This window comes from Aspergillus udagawae (genome assembly GCF_001078395.1).
Source record: "Aspergillus udagawae IFM 46973 DNA, scaffold_2, whole genome shotgun sequence".
NCBI lineage: Eukaryota > Fungi > Ascomycota > Eurotiomycetes > Eurotiales > Aspergillaceae > Aspergillus > Aspergillus udagawae.
Genome location: NW_025091265.1, coordinates 1,159,495 through 1,184,586, shown reverse-complemented (window position 1 = coordinate 1,184,586; position 25,092 = coordinate 1,159,495). Strand labels below are relative to the sequence as shown.

General features: G+C 50.0%; 9 protein-coding genes across 9 annotated transcripts; 5 read left to right on the top strand and 4 right to left on the bottom strand.

Annotated features, from left to right (window-relative positions):
- Window positions 1–3,135: 3,135 nt before the first annotated feature.
- On the top strand, window positions 3,136–3,881 carry Aud_002745 (uncharacterized protein; the record flags this gene model as incomplete). The annotated part of the gene is made up of 2 exons (XM_043287706.1): window positions 3,136–3,590; window positions 3,647–3,881. The coding sequence occupies 2 exons, from the start codon at window positions 3,136–3,138 to the stop codon at window positions 3,879–3,881; spliced, it is 690 nt and encodes a 229-aa protein (XP_043143641.1).
- Window positions 3,882–6,535: 2,654 nt separating this feature from the next.
- Window positions 6,536–7,282, bottom strand: Aud_002744 (GNAT family N-acetyltransferase; the record flags this gene model as incomplete). The annotated part of the gene is made up of 2 exons (XM_043287705.1): window positions 6,536–6,768; window positions 6,832–7,282. 2 exons carry the CDS (start codon window positions 7,280–7,282, stop codon window positions 6,536–6,538), a joined length of 684 nt encoding a protein of 227 aa, XP_043143640.1.
- A 439-nt stretch (window positions 7,283–7,721) lies between these two features.
- Aud_002743 (putative FAD binding monooxygenase) lies at window positions 7,722–9,275 on the bottom strand (the record flags this gene model as incomplete). The annotated part of the gene is made up of 1 exon (XM_043287704.1): window positions 7,722–9,275. The coding sequence occupies one exon, from the start codon at window positions 9,273–9,275 to the stop codon at window positions 7,722–7,724; it is 1,554 nt and encodes a 517-aa protein (XP_043143639.1).
- Window positions 9,276–10,129: 854 nt separating this feature from the next.
- Aud_002742 (putative isochorismatase family hydrolase) lies at window positions 10,130–10,999 on the bottom strand (the record flags this gene model as incomplete). The annotated part of the gene is made up of 4 exons (XM_043287703.1): window positions 10,130–10,220; window positions 10,271–10,490; window positions 10,543–10,855; window positions 10,910–10,999. The coding sequence occupies 4 exons, from the start codon at window positions 10,997–10,999 to the stop codon at window positions 10,130–10,132; spliced, it is 714 nt and encodes a 237-aa protein (XP_043143638.1).
- Window positions 11,000–12,541: 1,542 nt separating this feature from the next.
- On the top strand, window positions 12,542–14,035 carry Aud_002741 (aldehyde dehydrogenase; the record flags this gene model as incomplete). Its single annotated transcript, XM_043287702.1, has 1 exon — window positions 12,542–14,035. One exon carries the CDS (start codon window positions 12,542–12,544, stop codon window positions 14,033–14,035), a length of 1,494 nt encoding a protein of 497 aa, XP_043143637.1.
- A 2,324-nt stretch (window positions 14,036–16,359) lies between these two features.
- Window positions 16,360–17,721, top strand: Aud_002740 (MCT family MFS transporter; the record flags this gene model as incomplete). Its single annotated transcript, XM_043287701.1, has 3 exons — window positions 16,360–16,517; window positions 16,571–16,712; window positions 16,759–17,721. The coding sequence occupies 3 exons, from the start codon at window positions 16,360–16,362 to the stop codon at window positions 17,719–17,721; spliced, it is 1,263 nt and encodes a 420-aa protein (XP_043143636.1).
- Window positions 17,722–18,616: 895 nt separating this feature from the next.
- Window positions 18,617–20,241, top strand: Aud_002739 (bZIP transcription factor; the record flags this gene model as incomplete). The annotated part of the gene is made up of 3 exons (XM_043287700.1): window positions 18,617–18,886; window positions 18,937–20,050; window positions 20,108–20,241. 3 exons carry the CDS (start codon window positions 18,617–18,619, stop codon window positions 20,239–20,241), a joined length of 1,518 nt encoding a protein of 505 aa, XP_043143635.1.
- A 1,599-nt stretch (window positions 20,242–21,840) lies between these two features.
- On the top strand, window positions 21,841–22,263 carry Aud_002738 (tautomerase family protein; the record flags this gene model as incomplete). The annotated part of the gene is made up of 1 exon (XM_043287699.1): window positions 21,841–22,263. The coding sequence occupies one exon, from the start codon at window positions 21,841–21,843 to the stop codon at window positions 22,261–22,263; it is 423 nt and encodes a 140-aa protein (XP_043143634.1).
- A 639-nt stretch (window positions 22,264–22,902) lies between these two features.
- Aud_002737 (uncharacterized protein) lies at window positions 22,903–23,798 on the bottom strand (the record flags this gene model as incomplete). Its single annotated transcript, XM_043287698.1, has 4 exons — window positions 22,903–23,089; window positions 23,139–23,216; window positions 23,270–23,569; window positions 23,623–23,798. The coding sequence occupies 4 exons, from the start codon at window positions 23,796–23,798 to the stop codon at window positions 22,903–22,905; spliced, it is 741 nt and encodes a 246-aa protein (XP_043143633.1).
- Window positions 23,799–25,092: the final 1,294 nt, after the last annotated feature.

Below are 25,092 nucleotides of genomic sequence, written 5' to 3'. Positions count from 1 at the left end.
TGCCTTGGGACTCTCGCGGGGTATAGAAACCACATATATTCACTGGTCCGCTCATCTCTTCCTACATAGATGGAGGTCGTGGGAAGGCTCCGAGAGCCGTCAGTGAATCACCACTTGTCACTTCCTTTATAGTTCAGTCCGTGCCTCGATGGTGGCAAGCAAATCCCTATCTTACCACCTTCTGCCGCCCTCCTTGTGAGAACTGAAGCGTGTCGATATGCAGAGTCAGACATGATCGGCACTGCAGTCATGCCCAGCAGTGTAGAGGGACTTGCTTTGCGCCGCTCTACCATCTAATGATGTCCCGATAGCACCCGTCCTTTGTTAGTATGGAACTGACTAGTTACCATTCTCAGCCTCTTTGACAATGTGCTGAGAACATTAAACATTGCCACTTCCCTTATTGTAACCTGGCCTGTTATGATTGGTTCTTCAGCATTTGTTTGCGACTCTGAGCGCTAGTCCATGCGGCCCAGCCGCACTGCTTTGCATTTGCTGTTTTTTGACAGTGCTGAGCCTGTGTCTTTTCAGCAAGGCTTATTGGATCCCAATCGAGCGAGCTGCAGTCGCGCCTCTAACTGCAGTGCCGTGATATCCACGCTGATTGGATTACAACTGGCGTCCACCACTACCACCGCCATCGCTGGTTTGTCATTTTACCAAATTTCCAGCCAAATTGAATCACCGAGGCGATGGACCGCTTAAAGAATCGATGGAAAGTCTGGAAGAGTGGGAAAGAGAAGAGACAAAATGAGGGCTTTGGCAAGGTCTCCCCCTCAACTCTGCCACTGGCCCTATCGCCGGGTACGTTGGGTTGGACACATGCATTACGGCCATCTCAAAATCTATCTATCCTATATACTGAATTTGGAGACGTATAAGGCACATTGGAGTCTCATCCAGCGACCTAGCAGAGCCACTTCTTTCAAGAATTTGTCGACTACCAAGGCCCAGATCGCCCTAGCAACTGGCGGGGATCGGCAGCTTGCCACGGCATCCACTGAAAAGGCAGCGTCGGATGCCTCCTGCTATTTGACGGGGAAAACGTATGTTCCACATTCTGTTCCACCAGCCGGCGATCCTTACGAGAGACGCACCCCGGAGCCAAGGAGCTCCATCTCATATTGCTGACTGTCAAATCATGCCGATCCGATTCCGCCGCTCTGGAACGGCAACCTCTGGACGATGTGCAGCGATTTCCCGTCGCTGACGATGATTTTGGCCGATTCAACATCAATTTAAATACTGAAGGCCATCAAATTCCTCGTATTGAGTAAGGTGGCCATGCCTCGTCAATAACACGCGCGGAATCATCATGATACAATACGAAGCCCTCAACCTGACCGTTGACAACGTCCAGCTCTCCTTATTTATTACCTACCGGCCCGGCGCTAAGCAAATCACCTGCTTTCTGCATAGCTTTGGCTCCTGTAAAGAGCGTCTGCATGGTATTCTTCATCTCCCCGCATTCGCAGAACACACATTCCTCGCCTACGACGCCCCAGGGTGCAGCACTTCCTCATTCTCGGATCTCTCCAAAAACTACAATCGCCTTCCTGGTATCTCCCGCGCAGGCCGTGCTGGTCCACTACGGTACTACTCACTTCGGCCTCATCGGCCACTAATGGTCGGACTCACGGCACTGATGCTGGTACATATCGAACCAGCCCGCATTAGTTTCATCAATCAATGTCAAGAGGAACCTCGCGCCGAAAGATTGTTTCCTGAGTCGGCAGATCTTCACGCCCCCGGGGCACTCTGATGAGGAGTTTCTTGCACGCTTCATCGAGCCGTCGCTCGCTGTCGCTTAGGACTGACCTGTATGCTGCTAGTCTACCTGCTTGAATCCGTGCCAGGGTTGTCTGAGGGAAAGGCTCAAGGGGAAGTCCCTGTCGCTTCCGTGTCCGAGGATGTTCATGGTTGGAGAACAGAACCTTGGCTTGTCGTATCTTGGGGAGCTGAAGGAGGAGGGGCTTTGAGTTGGTGGAGATTCCATTCAGTGGGCGTTTGCCTATGTATTCGAATCTCCCGGAGATGTGTAGGGCAAATTGCCGCGTTTCTGGGAAGAGCTTAGACTATGCTCTGTTGTAGAGAGGATGGATCCTTGCGTGGATACTGAGCTTTTGGCATGCGTTGCCTTTCGTGTGAGTGTAGGTTAACGTTATTGTCAACTGCTCAGGGAAGCCATGAGGGGCGAGTGGGCGAGTAAAACCACAAAGCTTATCGGAATAGTACGGCTGAATTGTCCAGATATACCTAGTCTGGGAGGCGACGGGGGAAAACAATCCAAATCTCCCCAGAGTAAATAGAGACTATGTACTTCCTTAACCCAGCGTCAGTGATCCATTCCCAGATAATTTGACATTCCCGGAGCGTGCACATGAATAAACCTCACAAGGCACTTAGGATGGGCAGTATTGAAAAGAGCGAAAGAGCGAAAGAGAAAAGGGAAAAAAGCAAAAGGCATAACGGACGACGAAGAGCAAAAATCCGGGCGAAGGACGCTGTTGTTTTGCCCTGTCTGCTGCGCGAGGCTCAAGGTCAGCCAATCCCTACGTTTCCGGCGACCCAAAGGGCAGGTTAATGTGACGATCCGACCGCCTACGTAGTTTTCTGGGGGATTCTGAAACGAAGATGAAGAAACTAACCAGGACTAAACCTACAAAGACAGCGGGAAACTTACCAAGCTGCTGGTAAGCTATTCCACTTATGTACTAGATAGCTTCCCTCCACCATAGAGGTTTCGTTTTGTGGCTACTCATGGGGAAAGTGACAGGTGCAGACAAGTAGGCAAGGCGCTAGAAGGACTCGAAGAACGCAAAAGAAGGCTAGTTGCATGTAATACGTAGAATAGTCTAACTGGGGCTGGTAACCTACCGACAGCTGGCAAGAATTCCGTCCTTGCGTGGTGGCTCTTACGATTAGAATCCATGATTTCTCAGAATCAAATGAGTTGTTGTTACACTCCAAGGCCCAAGGCTCAAGGCTCAAGCTTTACTCCTTCTGCGTAAATTATTTAAACGATTCGACTCTCTCACGAGTGCTTGGTGTTTGCATATCTCCCATACAGACCATCAGCTTTGCTTGTACCTCGAAGAGCCTATATTTCTTGGATCTATTGTCCACTGCCCCAGGATGTCCAGTCCTGTACCCTTCTTCTACAGAAACCCACCAGATGATGTATATTCTTTCAATTTTAACATTGCTTCGGGCTCTTCGAATCAGGCTGAAAACTTCAGTCTCCATTACCCTGTTCAGGAGGGATCCCTGGCCTTTGCGACCGGTCGGACAGCTACTACATATCCGCCACAAGGCATTCCTCCTGATACAGCCTCGCAATTTCGTTGGCATTTCCCAGTGTGTACAGCGTCTCTTCCAGCCTATACACCAGCTCTCCTTCCTGTTAATCCAGAGTCATTCCTGAACCAACTACGGGATAATACTCATTCTGTGGAGAGTCGCCTTCGCCAGTCACAAGGCTATATCATTGAGCACGGCGCGCAGGGAGACTCCATTCCACCCTTCGAAAATCCAGTCTTCCCTCTCCAACCTATACGCCAAGACGAAGCCAGACAGACTGCCGGTAACCTGTAAGTTTCTCCCGGCTGTATGGAAAATAATCCCGCTGATTTGCTCTCATTCATAGGCTACCAGTTCGAAATGCCCACCTCGTGTGCAAGTGGGAGGGATGTACCTACAAAAAACCGTTCAATCGAAAGGCGGACCTGTCACGTCATGTCGAGTCGATGCATATTGCTCCCCGCTCATACTGCTGCCTAGCTGAGGGGTGCTATAGACTTTTCAGCAGGAAGGACAAACGCGATGCGCATATGCTGGAACGCCACTTGGTTTCAGGATTGGAAAGGCAGCCGGATGTGTAGGGATCGGCAGGAGCAATGCTACGAACTTTTCTTTTTGCAAGCGTTTCCATGCCTAGGCTTTTTACGGTCGAGAATAGCTAGCCCTTTATGCTTTCCTTTTTTCACAGACTATACATTCAACTCCAGTTATATCGATAGACGATATCAATTTTCATTCTCTAACTATGGAATAAAGAGAATACATCTGGTGGTGAGGTGAAGATACCCGAATGCTGAGGGCATAGAAAAAGGACCCGCAAGCTGAGCTGACTGGGTACGCCTAAAACAAAATATTTATAGTTATGTACTCGGTATTGTTCGGGGCTAATGGCAGGTTATCTAGAATGTACTAGTCCGGCAACATGAACAGGCCACTGCACGGATACAAGCCAAAAGAACGGGAAGAACTCCAGTTCAAGCTCTTCACTTTGACGCAGGGGGCCAGCCCGAAGTATCGCGTGCATAGTCCCGGTGACTTGGATCCTGTACTACACGCGGAAAAGTGGGTGGAGACAGAAAAGATGAGGGCGATCCTGTGCCATTTCTTACCAGTTGGGGCGCTCGTTTTCTCATTTCTCAACCAACAAGAATTCAATGTATGATTTGGAATTAGCTGTTTCACAGGCTTGAAGCCCCGGGTCCCACGCGGCAAGAATCCATGTAGGACGGTCGAGGGCCCCGTTGGTGGTAATTAGATTGTTGGTATGATTGTCCCTCCAATTACTCGATATGATGTTGGCTGCCTCTGGGCTGACACAGGTAATGCCGAAATAAGGGAGGGGGTGGACGGGAAATTCACTGGATTCGCTTGGATGAAACACCCACAATGTGATTCCTCACATGGCGCGATGGTCCCCCACCCGCTCGTCCTGAGTTAGAGCCGGGGAAAGAATTAGACTCGTATAGCATCGGACGATGATTGGTCTTTCTATTCCTGGATTCCAAGTTGTCGCGACCAGAGAAGACGGCGCGTTCAAGGTCTGATGGCTTTTGGCGACACCGAAAGCGGGCATATCACTGCTTTAGTGGCTACATTCCCTGTTGGAAGGTATTGCGCACCTACATATCAAGTCGACCTGAACATGTGCTAGAATATACCTAAACTCTGCTCCAAGAAACGAAACTGATTGTAGCGGACTGAACCCCCTTGATGCCGCGCAAGGCGCAAGCAAATGTCTCTAGGAACATACAGTGAGACCCGAGATCAGGGCTTCTGCGATCTGCTTTGGCGGTTGCAGGATGAATGAAAAAAGATGACCTTCGAGTTTAATTCATGATGGCCCAGTCGTTGTCGCATATAACAAACGGGCAAGAAGAGATTACAGAAATGGTCGAAAACGACGTGCTGGGCGGACTTTTCGGTAGCCTCCAAAATCTGCAATTTTTGGGATACAAATGTACCATGGCGGCTGATGGGTGTGGCTAATGTCGCGGTGTCCACATATTTGAGGGGCCCATGGACACTCTACAGATAGTTGCTGCATACCCTACACTGTCACCCGAGCCATCCTCGATTGCATCTTTTGCCAAAGAGTGAGCTACAATAATACCCCAAAAGAGGTCTATCATTTCTCACAACTCTACACGCCAGCTCCTATCCGTCGTGGGAGTTTTACAGCTGCTGTTTACCTCTCTGGCCATCGCTCACTAGACGTTTGCAGCTCCTGATCACCACGCATATAGCTTGAGAGCGAAGACTACATCCCTCAAGCAAAACATGCTCAATGGGCAGGCTGATGCTGGTAGGTATAGTGTAGACTGGCCGCATGAATGGATATTCAGTGATAGCTGGGTAACTGCACAAAATGATGGATGATTTCCCATATCTCAGGCACACAATTCACACAACGAAAGTCTCGCTGGTGTTGGAGAGGAAAATCACCTGGAGACAATGGTCTCGTCGGCCAGGGCAGCAGACTCGGTTGTCCAGCTATTGCAACCTGTTGTATGTTTGATGGCCTGAGTCAGCAATGGAGCAAACAAATTCCGTAGATCTGGTAGGTCACTTAAAGTCGCCATAGGAACAGGTGAGTCAGGATGACCGGCTGGTAGCAGCTAAAAGGTGTCTGTCTCACCAGTAGGTAGTGAGACCTCCGCCATTTTTGAATTCAGAGGTAAGGCTGACGGCACGGCGCCAAGTCCTGCGTGTTGTCGACCACAGCCACACTACAGCGCCGTATGCCCCATCTAGGAACATCCCTGTGGCCTAGTGCTTTTGGTCTGTCATGAATCTCTGATTTGGCCCACCGTTCCAGATGAGCAACGGTGAATTGCGTAAGGCACAGTCAGGGCTCGGGGAATTCATGAACTTTACCACATTCATTCCTCAAGGTGAGCCGTCCGGAACAGGTATCTCACGTACCCAATCTAATTGTAAGCAATGCATACAGTATGAAAGCTTTTTGTTCGAATTACACCCTTCAGGGCAGCGCACCACGGCGACCAAACCTTTCTAGCACAACCGGCGGGCTCGATGATGATCAGGGAAGCCCATCTATTCATTACATACAATGACTCCTCCAGTCAAGAATGAAACTAGCAAACTGAGAGAGGTAGCCCTACGCAGCTCACAAAAATACAGAAGGCTAATGACTTCTTGAGTGCATCATAATCCCCAGTCCACCTCCTTTCCGCGAGACACAGTATAAAGACCCTTATCCCATCCTTTTGCCCATCTACCTTGAGACAGAAACATACCTCTTGATCATTGACAAGTGAGGAACACCAAAGATCTGTAGGGTAGCCAATTCCATAAATCCAGCGGCCTGGTATAGCGGACGCCCAGCAGGTGTAGCAACCAGATAACAGTCTCTCTTTTCCGCTGCAGCCCGCTGTACGCCCCATTGCAAGAGCATCTTGCCAATACCCCTCCGCCAATGACGCGGGTCCACAGCAATATAATCAAGATCTACGCTGCTTGTATTAGTTTAGTCTGTCGCCTGGCAGCTAAAACCGCGTGAGGTGCACATACGCCACACATTCCTTTTCATCTCGTCGCCGAAATGCGCGCGGGCATCATCTGCAAGAATCCGACGCATTTCAGCTAATGCGGACTGGTCTAGGCCCGCAGGCGCATGCGCAGCAGGTTCTGGTTCTGGTTCTGGTTTTGGGGGTTGGCGCGGTTCGCAACCGCCAGCGCCAGCTGGGGCTGGAACGTCCCACAGCGCAAAGCCAACTACCTGCCCGTGCAGAGCATCGTCTACGGCCACCATGAGAGCGGTGCCGTCAGAGTGGAAGCTCGAAGTCTTGCGAGCAGCTCGCCATTGCCTGCATGCTTCGCCAACTGGCATGTTCGTCGGTTGGAGGTCAGGTGGAAACAAGCGTCGGGATATCGCGTCTGTGGTCGGATTGAAGGCTGCTGCTGCAATATTTCCAATCATCTCTAGGTCTTCCTCTCTTGCGGGGCGTATAGAAAGGACCATTTTGCTATTTGACAGTTCCTCGGACACTTTTGCTCAGACTCTCACAGAATTTCTGGATATGGTTGCAGCCGAGTCTAATACAGTTCAAAGGCCACCCAGACTGAGGGCAGAAGAGTATCAGAGGACAGTGTTGTCTAGACAGAGGGCCTCGCAACATGAAGATAGAGAACACTCAGGCAGCTACCCCGCCTCGTATTTTCCCCACTGTTTTTCGCACGTTCCAAGACTTACCAAGGTAGAGAGGCAGTGACGTAGCAGAGTGCGTATACTCCGAGTCTGAGGATGAACTGGACAAAAACCAAAAGGAATGTGAAGGGATACGGCATGTAGATTCCTATGGAAGGAGGTACCGATTTCTGTAAGAGGAGATGCAAAGTCAACTCGAACGCCGCGCTGCTAGATATAGTACAAAACCCATAACCCTGACGAAAGCCGTCAATCAGACCAGACGAATTCCCTTCTCCTCCAAGTACTGCTCAAATCGCTCTGGGAGACCTGACGGTTCCGCAACAGCCACGTACGTATCGGGTCTAAGAAGGTACGCTGCGTCTCTCCCGAATCCAACTGCTTGGTACTTCCCGTCCCAGGCGAAGACACGCAGGGGCACATGCTTATCGCGACACCAATCCTCCATCTCCCGCTTTGAATCCCCATAGACATGGACTTGCCATGTAATTTCCTTCAGACTGTCAAAGTTGTCAACGTCACCCACAGGCGCCCACGGGATCCGATCCCCGCCTTGTACGTAACCTGCCGTACCCGCAGACAAAGCGCTGTCCCGATAGTTCAGCATGATCTGCGACACGCCTCGAAACAGACGGTGTCGGACCCTGTCGAACCGGGTCAAGATTGGCATGATGGTCGGGAGGACCCAGTTTCGGATGAAATTCGATACGTATCCCTTGGCAACGAGGTTGGTGAACGCCCGGTCGGTAGTGTTGACGAGGATACTCGCGAACGCACGGCGTTCTGGATCGTAGCTGTCCAGCAGCGATGCGTCGGCTTTACCATGCACCACCGTGGCGATCTTCCAGGCGAGATTGATCGCGTCACCGATGCCCGTGTTCATCCCCTGTCCGCCGACAGGACTGTGGATGTGCGCTGCATCACCTGCGAGGAACGCGCGGCCCCTGCGGAAGCTGGCTGCGAGGCGATGGTGCACACGGTATGTCGTGAACCAGTTGACTTTGTCGATCTGTAGCTCCATGTTCTTGATCGTGGTTGGTAGGATGTCGTCGAGGGTTAGTTCGGAGACGTCTTTGGTAATGTGTGTTTCGTCTACGGCGCCCGCGAGACGGGCCTTTCGATCTTGGTCGTATGCGAGAGATAGCATGAATTCGGATCCGTTGAGAGAGACGTGTGCTTCACCGTTCATAGTTGGTCCGCTGCCCTCGATGTCTGTCACGTAGAAGAGCTGGGGATACGTTTCGCCTTCGAAGGCGATGTTACATATGCGACGGACGGCGGAGTGGGCGCCGTCGCAGCCCACGATGTAGGTTGCCTGGCAGAACTCTGTTTTCTCGGCTTTTGTTGAGCTTGGTTGCTCGGTCGTGTGTTTCAGTTCAGCCATGATGTACTCATCATCCTCGTTAAAGTTGACCAGTTCCCAATTCCGTTGCACTGTTACCCCCATCGCATTCAAGCGGTCTTCCAGCAATCTCTCGTGGTGATCCTGAGGATAAATATGAATAAACGGGTACGGGGTCAATCCCTTGCCGACATTACCGATGGGTATATGAGCCCGGTGGGCACCTTCAGTCCAGAGATTGGTAGCTTCGATTTTGTGGCCGTTGGCGACCACGTCGTCGGCGAGGCCTAGCTGACGATATAACTCGAGTGTACGAGCATGGATCACCAAAGCCCGGGACGTAGATGGCTTGGCTTCTTTGCTGTCGATAATGCGCACCTTGACATTCTGGCGGGTGAGCCAGAGGGCGAGGGTGAGGCCAGTAGGACCTGCTCCAATAATGAGAACTTCGGTACGGGGAATCATAGTTCAGACTCAGTCTTGAAGACGAAAGGTCTCAATTGCTTGTGCTATGATCACAGGTATACAGGAGTACCATATTTTTATATGATTTTTCCGTGTTGCTATAGTTAGCGCGCGTGAGCACTAGATACCTTGTATGCGTCATCCCGCTCGGGTTTATTCGGGCTATGTTGCTCACCCCCCGGCTCGTCAGTACGTCACGAGCCTCAACGAATTTGAGTGACTCATGGACGATCTCAGTAAGTCATCTATTGTCAAATTTCTAGGCATGATGATGTCGCTCGCTGAGCTTCAGAACGCGAGCACATCGCACAATCGTGGATGTCTGAGTATCCTCTACCGGAAGTTACCGGGCATATGCCAAGCTGGATGCTTTAGTAATCAACAGGTTGGAATTGCCCAGTCCACAGATGTACTCGCCCATTCAACTGCTTGGAAACGATGGGAGGTAAAGAATAAGGACAGATTGGTTGTTGAGCTGCTGGGGCACCTTCGTAGATATCAATGGCTTCTGGTCGCAGCTACAGGCGCCTTTCAAGGTCTTAAAGCATTTTCTGCTCCTATTAGGCCAGTACTCGTCCCAGTAATATCGCATCATTGGTATCATCGTAGAGGTATGTGAACTCCTTTCCTCTTTCTAGCTTCAGGACAACGGTCTAATCTGCGACGAAAGGACAACATGATGAGAGGCTTGGACACCCCTCCGACTTGTAAGCAATCTACTAAATGATTGACACCGGTTGGAACATATTATCGCTTCGACAACTCCCACAAGAACATAGAACGAGCCTCTAACCACTTTTCTATCCGAGCACCCATGCTATTAGCGAACTGTGTTAATTGTGTATCCATGACGCTTAGATGAGCGTGCTCTCAACAGCAGCCAGGGTGCCGTTCTCAATGGCACCAGCATGGTGACGAGCAACCAATCCATAAGCGTATTGGTACCTAGTCACGGTTAGAATCATCTTGAGAAATGCTGGATAGCGCCAACTTACTTATCCAGGTAGGGCAGGACCTGGTCCAGGCCAGGGGTATTTCTCCAATCGCGCATCAGGTCGGTGACAACGCCAAATGTGCCCATGAGGGTGACGCCAGCCTTCTCCATGCGACGGTTGGCATCGGCCGCCAGCTTGACGTCAAAGGTACCGCTGGCCTCGGTGTTGGCGAAGACCTCGTATCCCTCGTCGATGAGCGAGAGGGCCAAGAACGCGGTGCCTATCTGGTTAGACTCGTCTCTGCAATGGAATGGAGGAAACTGGAAACATACAAACTTCGGTGACAATACCGCCGATAATCAACTGCTTCTTGCCAGTGGCCTTGACGGCCGCGCGGAACTCGGCATTGTCCCAGGCGTTGACCTCTCCCTGGCGATGGACAATGGTCACATTGGGGTTCAGGTCCACGACCTCCTTGATCATCAGTCCGTTGGGACCTGCGTCAGAGGAAGTGGTCATGACGACGGGCAGGTCAAACAGGTTGCCCAAGGCGGCGTGAGCAAGCATGTTGTTGCGGAAGTCGTTGGTGTTGAAGTCGCGGACCAGCTGAGCGAGCCCGACTTGGTAGTCAATGACGAGAACGGCCTGGTTGAGGAGTTAGTAGGCGCAAAACCTGGGACAGGAACTGAAGGGAAATACCGCGTTCTCCTTGTCCAGTCGGTTCCAGCCCATGACGGTCGTGGAGGCCGCCAGGAGAGCAACAGTCTGAAGGGCTCTGATGAAACGCATCTTGTCAGTGTGTTGGTGATTTGGATGAGAAGATGGGTTTCGGTCTGGCTGTTTGCTCTGTGGTCTGGATAACCACCAACCGAAGCGGGAAGCAGTCTCCTTTATACACTTGATGTTCGCTGATCGGCTTTCAACTTTCATTTGAGATTCATCTCCAGTTCCTTACCGTGGGGTTGATAAGCATGACACATTGCTTGCTAAATTCCCAGCTCCATTTAGCAGCCGTCTGGAGGGAAGCGTCGCAAGGACGCATAGCCGACCTCCAGTGAACACGAACAATACTTGGAAGCAAGACAGGCTACCCATGTCTCAGAATAATTTTCGAGAGTGGGTTTGACAAGATTTCAATGTGGAGTGCGACCCTGAGTAAGGTCATGGTAATGATTTGCTAAGACGGCAGATCCTTACTACTCCATAATGCCACATGTTTTCGGGGCTTCCACGAAAATGCATCATAGCCACAACAATCATGGACGACTATAGGCATGTTTCTATCTAGATTTCTTAGCAATTCAACAGAGTAATAGACTAGTGGTATCGAAGTAGAGCACCCTCCAAGCACGAGATTCAACTGCATAAACATATGTATATTGGATCATATCAGAGTAGTTCTGCATAGAAGTTATCTACCGAGGGAGCCATTCGAGCCTCTGTCAGCCACCGTTTCTCTAACCAAATCCGAATATGCCAGAGAATTAGGATCTCACTAGTTTATGTTGTGACAAAATCATTCATAAGGCTGAGTAAGACTTTAAGCGTGCGTATTCCATTTGTAAAGCTGCCAAAGCCATCAATAAGCATTGAGTAACGTATTTGACCAATCATATGTGGGAATCCTGTCAGTTCGGGCCGAACCTTTTAAATGAGCATGGAACTTTAGAAAATATATGACAAGATTAATAATATGACAGCTTTTCCAGAGTTCCCATCTACCCTACTTTGATAGCTTCTGAATGCCCAATTCAAGGAATGATAATGGATATGGACAGCTTACTCAGAGTCTTAGACGCTCGTACGTCCCGTAGAGGTAATGTGTGAATTGGAAGCTCAGCAAATACGGGGTACTAAAAGAACAAACTGAGGCTGGAGCTATACTAAGACTATACTATTACAATTTGATTCTGGTACTCAAATCCCATGGAACGGAGATGGGATCTGACTTGTGTGGTCGTATCTGAATGACAAGCTACGACTTTAGGCACCAGCATCCGATACCTTTATATATGTATGTATATATAGGTAGATGGAATTAACTCCTCCGCGAGTCCTCAGTGCGGGCGAGGACAACAGAGCCCAACAGACACATCCGCATCACAAGCGTGACCAGTTCTGATTCTATGTGCAGAGTCCAAACCATGGTAGACGAGAGCTAGATAGCAAGATAAGCTTATCTACACTGGTTGATGCTATCTGATATGAATCATATGATGAGATTCCACATGGTGCAGTTATCGTGCGGGGTAAGCCTTATCACTAGAAACGTTGTAATCGCAACACCACAAAAAGACAACAACTGCATAACAGCCCAGGAGAATAACCACAATGTCTGACATACCACACATATCAAACTGGGTCAACGGCACCCATACGCCCCCAACCCCCGAGCGCATCGTCGTGCTCAACCCCGCAACCGAAACCCCCATCGCAACCATCGACGCAACACCCCAAGCAACCATCCAAGCCATCATCGAAACATCATGGGAAACATTCCACAACGGACCTTGGTCCCGCGCCGACGCCTCCGAGCGCTTCACCGTCCTCTCAAAGGCAGCTGTCCTTCTCCGCGCCCGCATGTCCGAGTTCGTCGACCTCGAAACCAGACAGACAGGCCGACCGATCCGCGAGATGCGCGCCCAGCTAGCCCGCGTGCCGGAATGGCTGGAGTACTTTGCCTCGCTGGCTCGCGTCCACGAAGGCCGCGTGACGCCCTTCAAGGGTCCCGTCGTGAACACCCTGACCCGGCTCCCGCTGGGCGTAGTGGTGCAGATAACCCCGTACAACCACCCTTTGCTGATCGCGACGAAGAAGATAGCGGCTGCGCTGGCGGGTGGGAACGTGGCTATTGTAAAGCCATCGGAGCTGGCGCCGTTGTCGGTGCTGAGGCTTGGGGCGTTGTTCAAGGAGGCGGGCTTGCCTGACGGTGTGTTGCAGATCGTCAACGGGTATGGCTATGTGACGGGCAAGTTTCTGTGTGAGAGCCCGCGACTTGCGAAGATTGATTTGACCGGTGGGCTGGCGACGTACAAGGCTATTGCGCCGGTTGCAGCGGCGAACATGATCCCCATCACGGCGGAGCTTGGCGGAAAGGCGCCGGTGTGTTTGTTTCCGAGCCTGGACGTGGAATTGGCGGTCAAGGCGGCGCTGTTTGCGAGTTTCATTGCCAGTGGACAGACGTGTGTGACTGGGAGTCGATTCCTAGTGCATACTGATCTCTATGATCGTTTTAAAGAGTTATTGGAGAAAAAGGTGCGAGGTCTGCGAGTAGGAGACCCAATGGACGAGCGCACGCAGATTGGCTCGGTCATCTCGCGCGCTGCTGTGGAGAGATGCTCTGCTTTTGTGGCGAGGGCAGTACAGGAGGGAGGCCATGTACTCTGCGGTGGTAACCCGACAACAAACTCAAATGGAAAAGGCTTCTTCTTTGAGCCGACCATCATCGAGACACATGCGGATTCGGATCTTGCTTGTAATGAGGTCTTCGGGCCCGTTACTGCGCTCGTGAAATGCGACTCGGAGGAGGAGCTTATCCGCATCGCCAACAGCACTTCCTATGCCCTGGGAGCATCGGTCTGGACTAATGATTTCAACCAGGCTCATCGCGTTGCTGCAGAAATCGAAGCGGGCATCGTTTGGGTAAACGGACACCACCTGAATGATCCATCTTCACCGTGGGGCGGGTTTAAAGAAAGTGGTATGGGAAAGGAGAACGGCATCGAGGCTTATGAGAGTTACACCAAGACCAAGAGTACAGTGATCAACTATGGGGTGCAGCCTGTATGGTTTGATGACGAACCCGCCAACGCGCGGTATGGCTAGTTCCTACGAGGGCTTGTGGAATATAACGGTTGGTGTACCTCGATTGCATTCAGTCTCCAACGTAGCTGAGTAAAAGTAATCCAGATTGCCATACAGTGATCCTCGAAACCGGTCTGGCCTTCAGACACACGATTATTGTCTTCCAGCCACACTGCCCAGGACTTAGTATGATTGTTATATTATCCAAGGCGAATGGAATTTTGAACAAATGAACTAGAGGCAATGCTTTAATAAAAGCATGGATAAGTAGAGGGTTGGCCAGAATTATAGCCGCCGAATATCATATTTTTATAACGTTAAATCGTACTTGTATTACGCAATATATGTGAAACGTATGCCTCAAATCTGCCCACCACTTCAGCGGCTTGTTTGTTGGACATGATGGAAGAGAAATAGGTAAGCCTCGCTTCGAAAGCTGCCTGCTTGTCAATCACGGAGAGAAGAATATACTAAAGCGAAGTCAGTGAGCATGTCAAAGCCGACTACAGGTTCTTACCTCCGTCGGCTCACGGGTGTCTATATCCGTAAAGCAAACACCGTCCACTTGCAAGCTCGACAATTGCTGTTCCAGAGAGATGCACGTGTTAAACAACCTCTGGCCAAAGTGATTTGAGTGTCGTAAAATATCAGTCAGGGAACAGTGTTGGTTCGCCAGACGGTTGGCGATTTCGACTTGGTTTCCTTTAAGGACGTGAAGCAGACGGTCCGGACTACTCAAATCCAGCTGGCAGGGAAGAACATTGAAAAAAGGCCCGATCGTCTGATGCACCCCCGGCAGAGGAAGGTCTCTGCCAGAAACAAGCGTCCCAAAGCAGATCATATTCTGGTTCGTGTAGAACCGCAGCGTGAGCCCCCGTATAAGGTAAAAGCGATGATTCTGTTGCCGACGCCTTGACCGACTTCTTTAAATATCTTGACTGGCACGGACTCACTTGTCGCTATAAGCGAGAGTTGGTGTCAAACTTGTAAGCGCCCCCTTGCCCCTTTCGTTTGAAATATATCAAATTGACTATGAGACAGTCCCTGCCGAGATCTAAAAGAATCGGTAACGGCTCAGCGTTGGGTAGCTTTTTCTTATACTGAGCCAGCCGGAGTGTATTTGACCATATACTTTCATGCAGTCGGTGGCGACGTAGGTCGCTGGCAATGATGCTACTACTTCAAGATTGTTGGAACTGGAATCGAGGGATAAATTCCATATGTTTGCGTCATCCGTTTGTCTCTGCTTCCTGAAGGTGCTTGCTTGATCTAATAACTGTATGAGGATGGCCTTAGCCAGAATTGGCAGCAGTATTCTATTATCCAGAGACATGCGCAGCGTATTATAATCTTGAGTAATCTCACTTAAATAGCATGGTATTTATCTTGTTTCCATGAGAATCCGCTCCAGTCTGAAACCAAACGTTAAGACTTGTTGATGATGGGTCAGGATAAATGAATCAACTAACTACTTTAAAGTGTAACAGACTGTACTTCTACATTGATCTATGTCTTTTACTATGCCTGTCTGGCACCCACATATTTGGTGTAACTAAGCAGGTAGGACTTATTCATTGTAAAGGAAACAGCATGAGCATCCTATAACTAGTGATGTGATGCACGGCCCTTCAGTCTCAGGCCTGCATAATTATATAACAGATAGGCATTCTACTCAAGAATTTATATCTCTATAATATGTCTGTTTATTACTGCATGTCTAAAGACTAGGTTAAATTGCGAGGCTATGATACTCCAGACGGCTCATCAGAAACAAAACCATCCAATTCAGTGCTGGCATATGTTTTCAAAGTTAGCAAATACCCATGCATGCCACGCTTTGTATGAGTCGCGATTGTACTGAAGTGCGGGGGAACACGCGGTAAGTACCTCACGCACATGCTCAGGTTTCCAATCGCCCCGCTGGAAGGGTGTTTGCCATTCGCCTTGGTTGAGGTAGAGCTAGAAAACAATCATCCTATGCTTGAAGGCCAGCGCAATTTCGAGAACCACTGTACTACAAGTTCAGCAATCGTGTAGTGACCGACAATAGACATGTCCTTCGGCCCCGAGGCTCGGGGACCGAGGATTACCCAATTCGGTAAACAATGCGTCGGATAATGGCGGTCGCTCTGTGTCTCCGAGCGGAAGGCGGATTTAAGTATACGGCCTTTTCCCTTTTGGTAAATCAACGAGACATAGCATCAAATGCTATCGAAAAGCGATCGCATTCATATACCTACAAGATGCTATCCTCCACAGTCCCAGTCCGACTGGGCTTGGGCATCGTCTCGAACATCTCCTGATATTACAAGTTTAAGGGCTCGTGGCTCGTCCTCGACGACAATATGAGCAGCGATATAGAGACAGCGCCCGAAAGCTCACAGGCCGAAAAGAATGAGCCTCCCAAGCTAACGTTCCCCGAAGGAGGGTTCAAGGCTTGGATGACAGTCCTAGCTTGTTGGTGTGTCATGTTCAACACATTCGGATATATGAACGCTTTTGGGTAGGTCTTGGCTTCCGAAAGGATCCATTATGCTAACGTCAAGCGCGGAATAGTGTTTATGAAGCATACTACAAGAACAATCTCCTCAGAAATGAAAGCAACTCCAACATCGCATGGATTGGATCATTACAAGCCTATTTCATGTACTCCAGCGGACTCGTGTCTGGTCCCCTGATGGATCGATACGGACCAAGAGTAGGGGGCAGCAACCCTAGGAATAGACAATTACTAACCCTCATAGGTTATACTGGTCCCCTGCTCGATCGTCTTCATCCTTTCGGTCATGCTCACCAGTCTCTGCAAAGAGTACTACCAGTTCATCCTGGCTCAAGGCGTTCTTGGAGGCATCTTCAACGGCCTGACATACACCCCATCTCTGACTGCGGTAAACCAGTACTTCTTCAAACGCAGACCTCTCGCCCTAGGGATCGCTTCCAGTGGCTCTTCTCTCGCCGGCATCATCATCCCAATCGCACTAAATCGCATGCTCAACAAGACGCCCCTGGGCTTTGGCTGGTCCGTTCGGATCCTCGGATTCGCCATGCTCGCACTCAGCATCGTCGCCTGCCTGACCATTTCATCTAATGCACCCAAGCGACGCACCGGAGCACCATTCCTTTTCGAAGCATGGAAGAAGCCCGAGTACACAGTTCAAATCATAGGTCTATTTCTGTTTACCTGGGCCCTCTTCGTCCCCTTCTTTTACCTGCCAAGCTACGCACAATCCATCGGTATCAGTGTCAGTTTGTCCAATTACCTCATCGCTATTCTGAACGCGGGCTCCTTCGTTGGTCGAATCCTCGGTGGCGCGCTCGCTAACCGCCTGGGTCGATTCAATACACTTACCAGTGCGTCCGCTGCGTGTGGCATCCTGATCCTCTGTTGGCTGCGTATCGAGTCTCATGGCGGGATGGTTGCGTTCTCGGTGCTGTTCGGTTTCTTCTCGGGGATTGTGATCGGTCTATTTACGGCCACGATTGCCATGACGGCGCCGAAGCCCAACGTAATCGGATCGTATATGGGGATGGCGCTTGGTGTGCTGGGTCTGGCCAGTTTGACGGGGACTCCGATCACGGGGGCTATGATCAGCACCTATAGGACTTATGATGGGGCTATCATTTTTGCGGGTGTGTCTGCCGTTGTAGGTGCTGCGATCATCTTTGTCGCTCGCGTGGTATATGCGGGCTGGAGACTGATTGCCTGAGAGAGGTCTTTCGAAATGCGTCAAAACTTGGCATGGACGTAGGGTAGAATATTAGAAAACAGAATTGCCGACTCCACTACCTGCCTATCATACAGAGAAATAAGACAAAGCCTTGAACCGCGACACGTACGAAATACATCAATGCAGCTGCCAATCACTTGAATTCCACAAAAGGAAGTTCGTCCTGGTTAAAGTTTCTGCCTCAGGCGACACCGCGAGGGCTCGATGTCCTGAGTAATCAGGCTGAACCGGCCCGGAGAAACATCGGACCAAGGCAACAAGAATCATGGCAAGTTGCTGCCATCAATGACACGATCAACCCATTGCTCATCTCGATGAATAAGACTCCTCAAGTTATCCTGTTAACCAGAATCTGCGCTATTATTCCTGTTGCGCTAGGAATAGTTGTCTAGATACCTTCCTGGCTGAGTGGTTTGATGACTGACAACATCCCTTAATATCTCGTAAGACAGATCGCTGACCCGCTCGGAGATCACTATGCTCCGATTGTTGAATTATTGTGTTTATACTTTGGCTAACATTTTTTGATTAGTGAACAATCGCCACTGCTCCTTACCACCCGAGGTTTAGCGTATTCAGACCACAAAGCACTTCCAATCCAGATACGAACATGAGTGACAGGAACGGACCTTGATTCGTTTGATGACAATTCGCACACCGCTTAATAATCGTCGGTGGACTCCTCCAGAATCGGTCCCCCGGCAGCCTTGATTCGCCCCGTTCTCAACGACCTGGCCACTATTTGGAGCTTCACTTCGCCCCAGGCGGAACGTGGGAATTTTACTCCCTAACAACTGGCTCCGTCTTCCAGCGATACATCAAAGAGTTCATCAACCTCGGGTTCTCCACCTTCACTCATTGATAGCTTGTAGTTATGTCGGACGCGCAGCTTCAATTCAGTGACCGGGTTTGGGCTCGGTCGCTTTCAGTTTCGAGTCTAAGTCCTGTGTCTCAGGCGCCAGTTATGTCATCAACTGAATCGAACCCCACTCTCTCAACGACTTCCGACGATTATGAGTCCGGAAAGGACGAGAGATCACGAAAGAAAATCAAGGTCAATTCACAGCCAGCAAAGACTAGGGAACAGTCTTCTAAGAAGAGAGGTCGCCCTCAGAAAGTGCAGGATGCTCAGACACCTGCGGAGGTGAGTTATAGTGATCGCTTCCTTACTTTGAGAATACCTGCTCAAAGCAGTATCAGAGACGTCGGGCTCAGATCCGTCTAGCACAGCGTGCCTACCGTTCCCGTCAAGAAGCCACCTTGTCGCAGCTGAAGAGTCGTATCACTGAAATGGAATCGGTGATTGAGACGATGACGGAAGCCTTTCTTGCATTTAGCGACACGCTACTGCAATCGGGCGTGTTAAATACCACCCCTGATATTGCGCAGTCCCTTCAAGAGGTGACTGCCAAGTATGTCGCACTTTCAAGTCAGATCACTGAAACAACAGACGGAGATGGCGTCACACCACAAGATAAACCATCGTCCCGAATCACGTCATCAGAACTGTTATCCTCGCACTCGGCGGAGCAGACAAGGCCGTTGTCAGATCCCGTGGTCGCTGTCAAAACAGCCCCCGTAAATGGTGATCTTCGCGGCGCAGACTCCCTCGGCGCAATGATGGCGAGCGAGATACCAGACATGGCTATGGACTCCCTCTTTCCAATCACGCCTTCAACGCATATCAGAATCCCATCCGCTCACTTTATCAGCCTACGCACACCTATGTCGCATCTATACGGTCCAGATAGTCCCTTCTTCGCCCAGCGATTGCATCTGGCTGCCTATAAACTCGCATACCGATACCTGAAAGATTCCACTATTCCCGACTCCGCGCTACTTCGGCACTTTGGTTTCCTGATGTCTCGATGGACCAGATCCCAACTTATCGCATACTTAACTTCTTTCCTGAAGTCTTCCGGGGGAGTTGAAGTTTCCAAGGAATTCAATCCTCCCATGCTGAACTTGGGCGGTGCCGGGTTGCACTACCCACGGAAGCATTCGCCTATCAGCGACCCCAGTCTCAATTGGCTTCCCTCGGCTGAGGATATTGGGATGATGTATACAAATGGGTTAAGCGTTCAAGACCTTGAAGAGCCGTGGTTTGACCCGGGAGATGTAGAAGGATTCCTTGAGGAGCAGGGCATAATTCTTTCCAATCGAAATATGCTCCCAGAAAACCCGCAGAGTGATTCATCAGATAGCAATAGGACCCATCGTCGGGATGTGGTTGCGAGCACATGGCAGTCAAGCTTTCTGGATGGTCGGGATTCCAACTTGGCTGTCGATGAAGATCAACTGATCAATTGTAAGCCGCGTTTAATTGGGTACCAGAATAACATTGAGCGCTAATTTGATCCGGCAGGGCTTTCCTACCGCGCCATTTGCCTTGGCCGTGCGCCAGGGTTCCGCAAACGTGACGTCGAGAGGTTCATATCGCAAAATGCCTGGCCGGTCGGCACGCCTCAAATGCCCATTCAAGCCATCGCAGTAGTCTAACTCTATATTATGTCAGCGGATTATGTTTTTGCCTTTTGTGGAAAAACCGGTTGCTGGCCCGTAACGTCCGTGACCATCGGCTGACTACAGCGGTCTCTACTTCCATATTCAGCACGCTCTCCACTTCTGCTGTATCAACTGGCAAGGGCTGGCCTGAGTTCTCTAGCGTGATCTTGGCTCCCCAGTTTGGATAGTGACTTTACACGATAGCAGCAGCGTCCCTCCACTGTGTTTTCTGGCTAGCTAGGAGGATCCTCGACGCATTTGACAGCTTTTTCCTCATCCACCGTTTTCGTGTTCCTCTCCTCGACATATGCATCGCGGTAATACTGCCCTTGTATTGACTGGCGCGATAGTCCCGAGGAGGAGTCTATCGCTGCCGCCAACCTCGTGGGGCTGTCGTCTGTAATGATTGTATCCAGCCCAAAGGCTGAACGAAGAGAATCAGCTGACAGTGGGGCTTCATCTCCATGCATTGGCAGCTTGCCTCAATGGCGAGGGATTCGATGCATGGTAGCGACTGAGTGAAATGACATGACCGCCTGACACTGTGATGTTGGTGTTTGAGTCGAATGTGAGGTCGCAGGTGTTGCTTTCTATGCACCGTCAATTCACTCATCACGGGTATGCCGTCGGAGCGGATGCTAAATTGTCTTTTATTACCTCGCCGTCCGGAAGCCGTCCTTGTGCAGCCAGCCGGCGAGGGACGAGGTGATCACAACCTGTCCGACCCTCTGCACCGTGGCCGCTTCTTTCAAGGAAGCTGTGGTGCCTTTCACGGCCGGAAGCAAAGTGCTTTCCGGTTCCATGTGAAATAGGCGAGGCATCGTGAAGGACATAATTCACCTCCATCGAGCATCATGGCAAACGCGAAGTCTGGCGTAATCTCTGGGACTATAGCAAAGTGGATCTGGCCTTCATATTTTGATAGATCGTTCTGGGGCTATGGTGTCTGTTCTTCCTTGCGTTTGTGTGTTTGAAGGCCGTGGCCCAATCCCAGGGCTACAAGGGGGACGTGCAGGCCATAAATTTGGCGTTGAATCAATATGAGGCCGGAGGGCATTTTGACCCTAAAACCCTAAGCTCGCTGGATCTTCAAGGGACGCGGTCGAGATTTTATATCTGGCAGGAAGGCTTCTTTTCGCACTTGGCTCAAGGAGGAGTGCGAAAGAATTAAGTACCTTGGTCTAGCAATGTTTAGTGATCAGTTGGTGGAGACGGTTGAGTGGCTGACCGACTTTCTCGTATCACTGATTAGTGATATTTGTGTCCGAGTACAACTGTACCATGTTGAGGACGGGATGATTAGTATTCACGAGATGCAGTGTGTCACCACCCCCGCTCAATCTGTATAGCTTGTGTACCAGAGTTTCTTGTCTATCCAGTAACCTTATAGTAGTAATTGTGTCCATACCAATACAGTGGCCCTTTTCTAGGCTGCCGAGTTCCCGGGGTTGTACAAACTTGTTATATGCCATTGTGTTACAACTTCTAGTAGTTGACTATATAATGGTACTCATCCTCGACCATCATCGATAATCATCCGAACTACCCCCACACATCTACCCAAACACAACAACCATTCCACCAATAAGCAAAATGCCTCGTTGGCTCATCCAGCACAGTCCCAACACCCTCACGCCCGAGGAGAAATCCCACCTCGCCCAAAAAATCACCGAGGCCTACGTCGGCTGGGGCCTCCCCCCTTTCTACGTCCAAGTGCACTTCACCGAGCAACCCGCCGGCACAGCCTTCATCGGCGGCGAGCAGCACCCCAACTTCGTGGCGCTGACTGTTTACCATCTGGCGCGAACAATGACCACCGACGAGCAGAGGCAGGGATTCCTGAAACGCATTGACGCGATTTTGACGCCGATGTTTGAGCCCAAGGGGATCGACTGGGAGTATTTTGTGACGGAGACGCCGAGGGAGCTATGGAAGATTAATGGGCTTGCGCCGCCGGCTCCTGGGTCGGAGGAGGAGAAGATCTGGGTTAGGGAGAATAGACCTGTGAGGTTATAGATGACTGTATGGATTGAGGGTTGTACATAGTTTGGACATGAGTTTCAGATGACTTGTTCAGGAGAGGGACGAGCGCAAGATGTTACTGTTTGATATGCATGATGAAAGGGTCGGCTTCTGCTATCGAGCTCGCAAGGCTGATTGATATTGCGGTCCCCAATGCTACACAAATCCTGGATGCCAACTTTGCTGCGTAGAGACAAGCAGGTCAAGCAGAATGACGCCTATTCTATCAACTTGATGATTAGATTTGCATGCTAATATGAAGTTAATTACAAGCGAGGGGTAGCACAGCAATCTCAAGAACTAAACGCAACAACAAGAAAAGGAGGCTGCATGGACAGTGTAAGAATCAAATACAGAAAACGGGGTATTGATACCAATCCTTGCTTTCTGCAACTATGCTCGTCTAGTCAGGCCCACCTGAGCCATACGTCCGCAATCCCCCCTGCACATAGCCTTCTTTTTGTCTTTTAAAGTGTATAAGTAATTCGATGTAACAATGGAAAAGCCATATGTCGAGCCCTCTAGCTCAGCCTGGGAATGGAGATATTTTCTCCTAGTTCATGTCCGCATACTTGCCCTGTCGGGGGCGCTTGTTTGAGCCGGATCCTCCTGGATTGTATGTGTTACCAGACCTCAGAAGGCGCGTTGATTCTTATCAAACCCTCCCTCTCTACCGGAGGGACCTCCTCGTCTTCCAGGCTCAAATTCACCATGGTGCCAAATATCGAATCCGAGGACGTACATGTGATCGACGGTAATCGGGGTTGAACCGGGAGCGTTGGGGTTCGTGAAGCTCATGTAGCTGTAATCAACAATGTACCTGCGTTTGTCAGTATATGGGCGTGATAAGCAAAATGGATAGAGCTTACAGCTTGTCATTAGCCCTGTCGTATCGAAGGAAATGTGGGCTCTGATGAGCCAAAACGAACATTCTCTGGCGCATGTGCCTGGACTGGTCAGAACATGGCTTTCCTTCCCGACAGGCCAGTGATACACTTACTCAAGCGTAAAGGCGAGCTGCCTCCGAATGCTTTCAAGTTGTTGGTCCGAAAGAGTGAGGAAGATATGAGCCACGTTCTCACCAGGGACCCGCGTCATGATGATAAAGTTCACAATGCCGTCGGGATAAGGAAACATCTCTCCAGCGCGCTGAGTGACATGGGCGAGGTATGCAGGTCCGTGGCCAATCTCTTCTACATCCTCGACCAGCTTCACCTCTTCGAGGTAATCGTCTTGGGCCCGCTCACGCATTGTCTGCAAGTATAGCTGGTCCCTGATACCGAAGCTCTCTGGTCGCAGTCTGAACTTGTAGTGTCAGTAGAGAAACGGCTTGGTCAAGGTGTGCTAACTCACTCATAGCGGATCTTTAGCATGATTGGCTGGTTAGTATCCATATACCGTGCCAGCGTTAGAACCTGTATTTCAGCAAGTCTCGGATCGGGAACCTCTGCCAGCTGCTCCTCAATCCGGATGGGTATTCCAAGGATGGTCCGAACCCGATTAGTGAGGTCAAACTTCCAGTCAGGCATGATGAGAGATGAGTATGTATGAACAGACGACTTTAGTGTATAATGTAAAATAATCGAATGGAGAAGCGAATATACTCAGAGAGAAGATATTCAAGACACGATACTTGGAGAGGAAAGTAAAAGAACAGAGGCTCTGAGACATTCATTGCTTTTGGAAGAATTTCCAATGAAAAGCAAAACAAGGGGCAATGCAGCAAAGTAAACAGTGAACAAAGAGTGTAAGTATAAGACATACGTCATCTTTGTCTTTCTTCAAAGGGTAGTCCTGAGGATATACTAACGCACCCTTACCCAATCGGGCAGGTAACAGGAATGTGAAATTCCCAAACCTAAGATCTCAGCGAAGAATGAAACGAATTCAATTTGCCATACAATTCATATTGACCATATTATCAGCCTGCGGCCATTATTCAAAGTTTGTAAGCTAGAGAGAGGGATAGCATTCACACCAGCAGGAGTCAGCCTAGTACGACTTTTCTAGAAGAATCAATAGTAGAGGCTAATAAAGAGCATTCACTTCCCACAGATATAAATACACCTTCTATTGACTATATGCGAACGTAGTTTCCTTTACATCAACCCATTTCTGCTGGTATTCAGAATCGTACATACACTGCTCCCACGTTATCTTAAATCCAAAGACATCATACGAGGATGTTGTGGACCAATCACACCTTACCAGCGACCAGAAGCACATTCTGTGATCTCTACCGCATTGCCTGTCTTTCCAAACCGTCACACAACTCATCCGAGCGAATCCAAGTATACGCTGCGATAGGACCAGATCTCACGATGGTTGGAATTCCCTCGTGGTTCGTAATGAGATCAAGCCCGACGACCTTCCGGGTGTCAGAACCATTCCTCACTACCAAATCGCAACCATCACCAAGCCATTTGTTTGACAGTGCTTCCTTTTCCTCATAGCCCTCATTAACAACGACGAATCGGCCTTCTGGCCCGAGACATTCGGGATACCCTTGGTATGCCGTTAGATTTGAAGGCTCTTTTATGTTCAAACGCATTGCTGACGTCTCGCGAGACAGATCTACCCAGGGATGACCCCGCAAGAGTGCAGCCTTCACGGTCTGGAAAAGGCAAGAGAAGAACGCTCATAGACAGTATGCAGGAGAGCTTTGACCCCGGCCTAGCTGGGAAATTCTGAGACTAGTCGGGTGGACAAGCACAAACTGCCCATACAGCAGGAACGTCTTTCTGCACTCAGGTCGTAGGGCCAGGCTTTATGCTCCCAAATTGTCTGCTTACTGCATTAGGAGGCACAGATGGACTTGATACT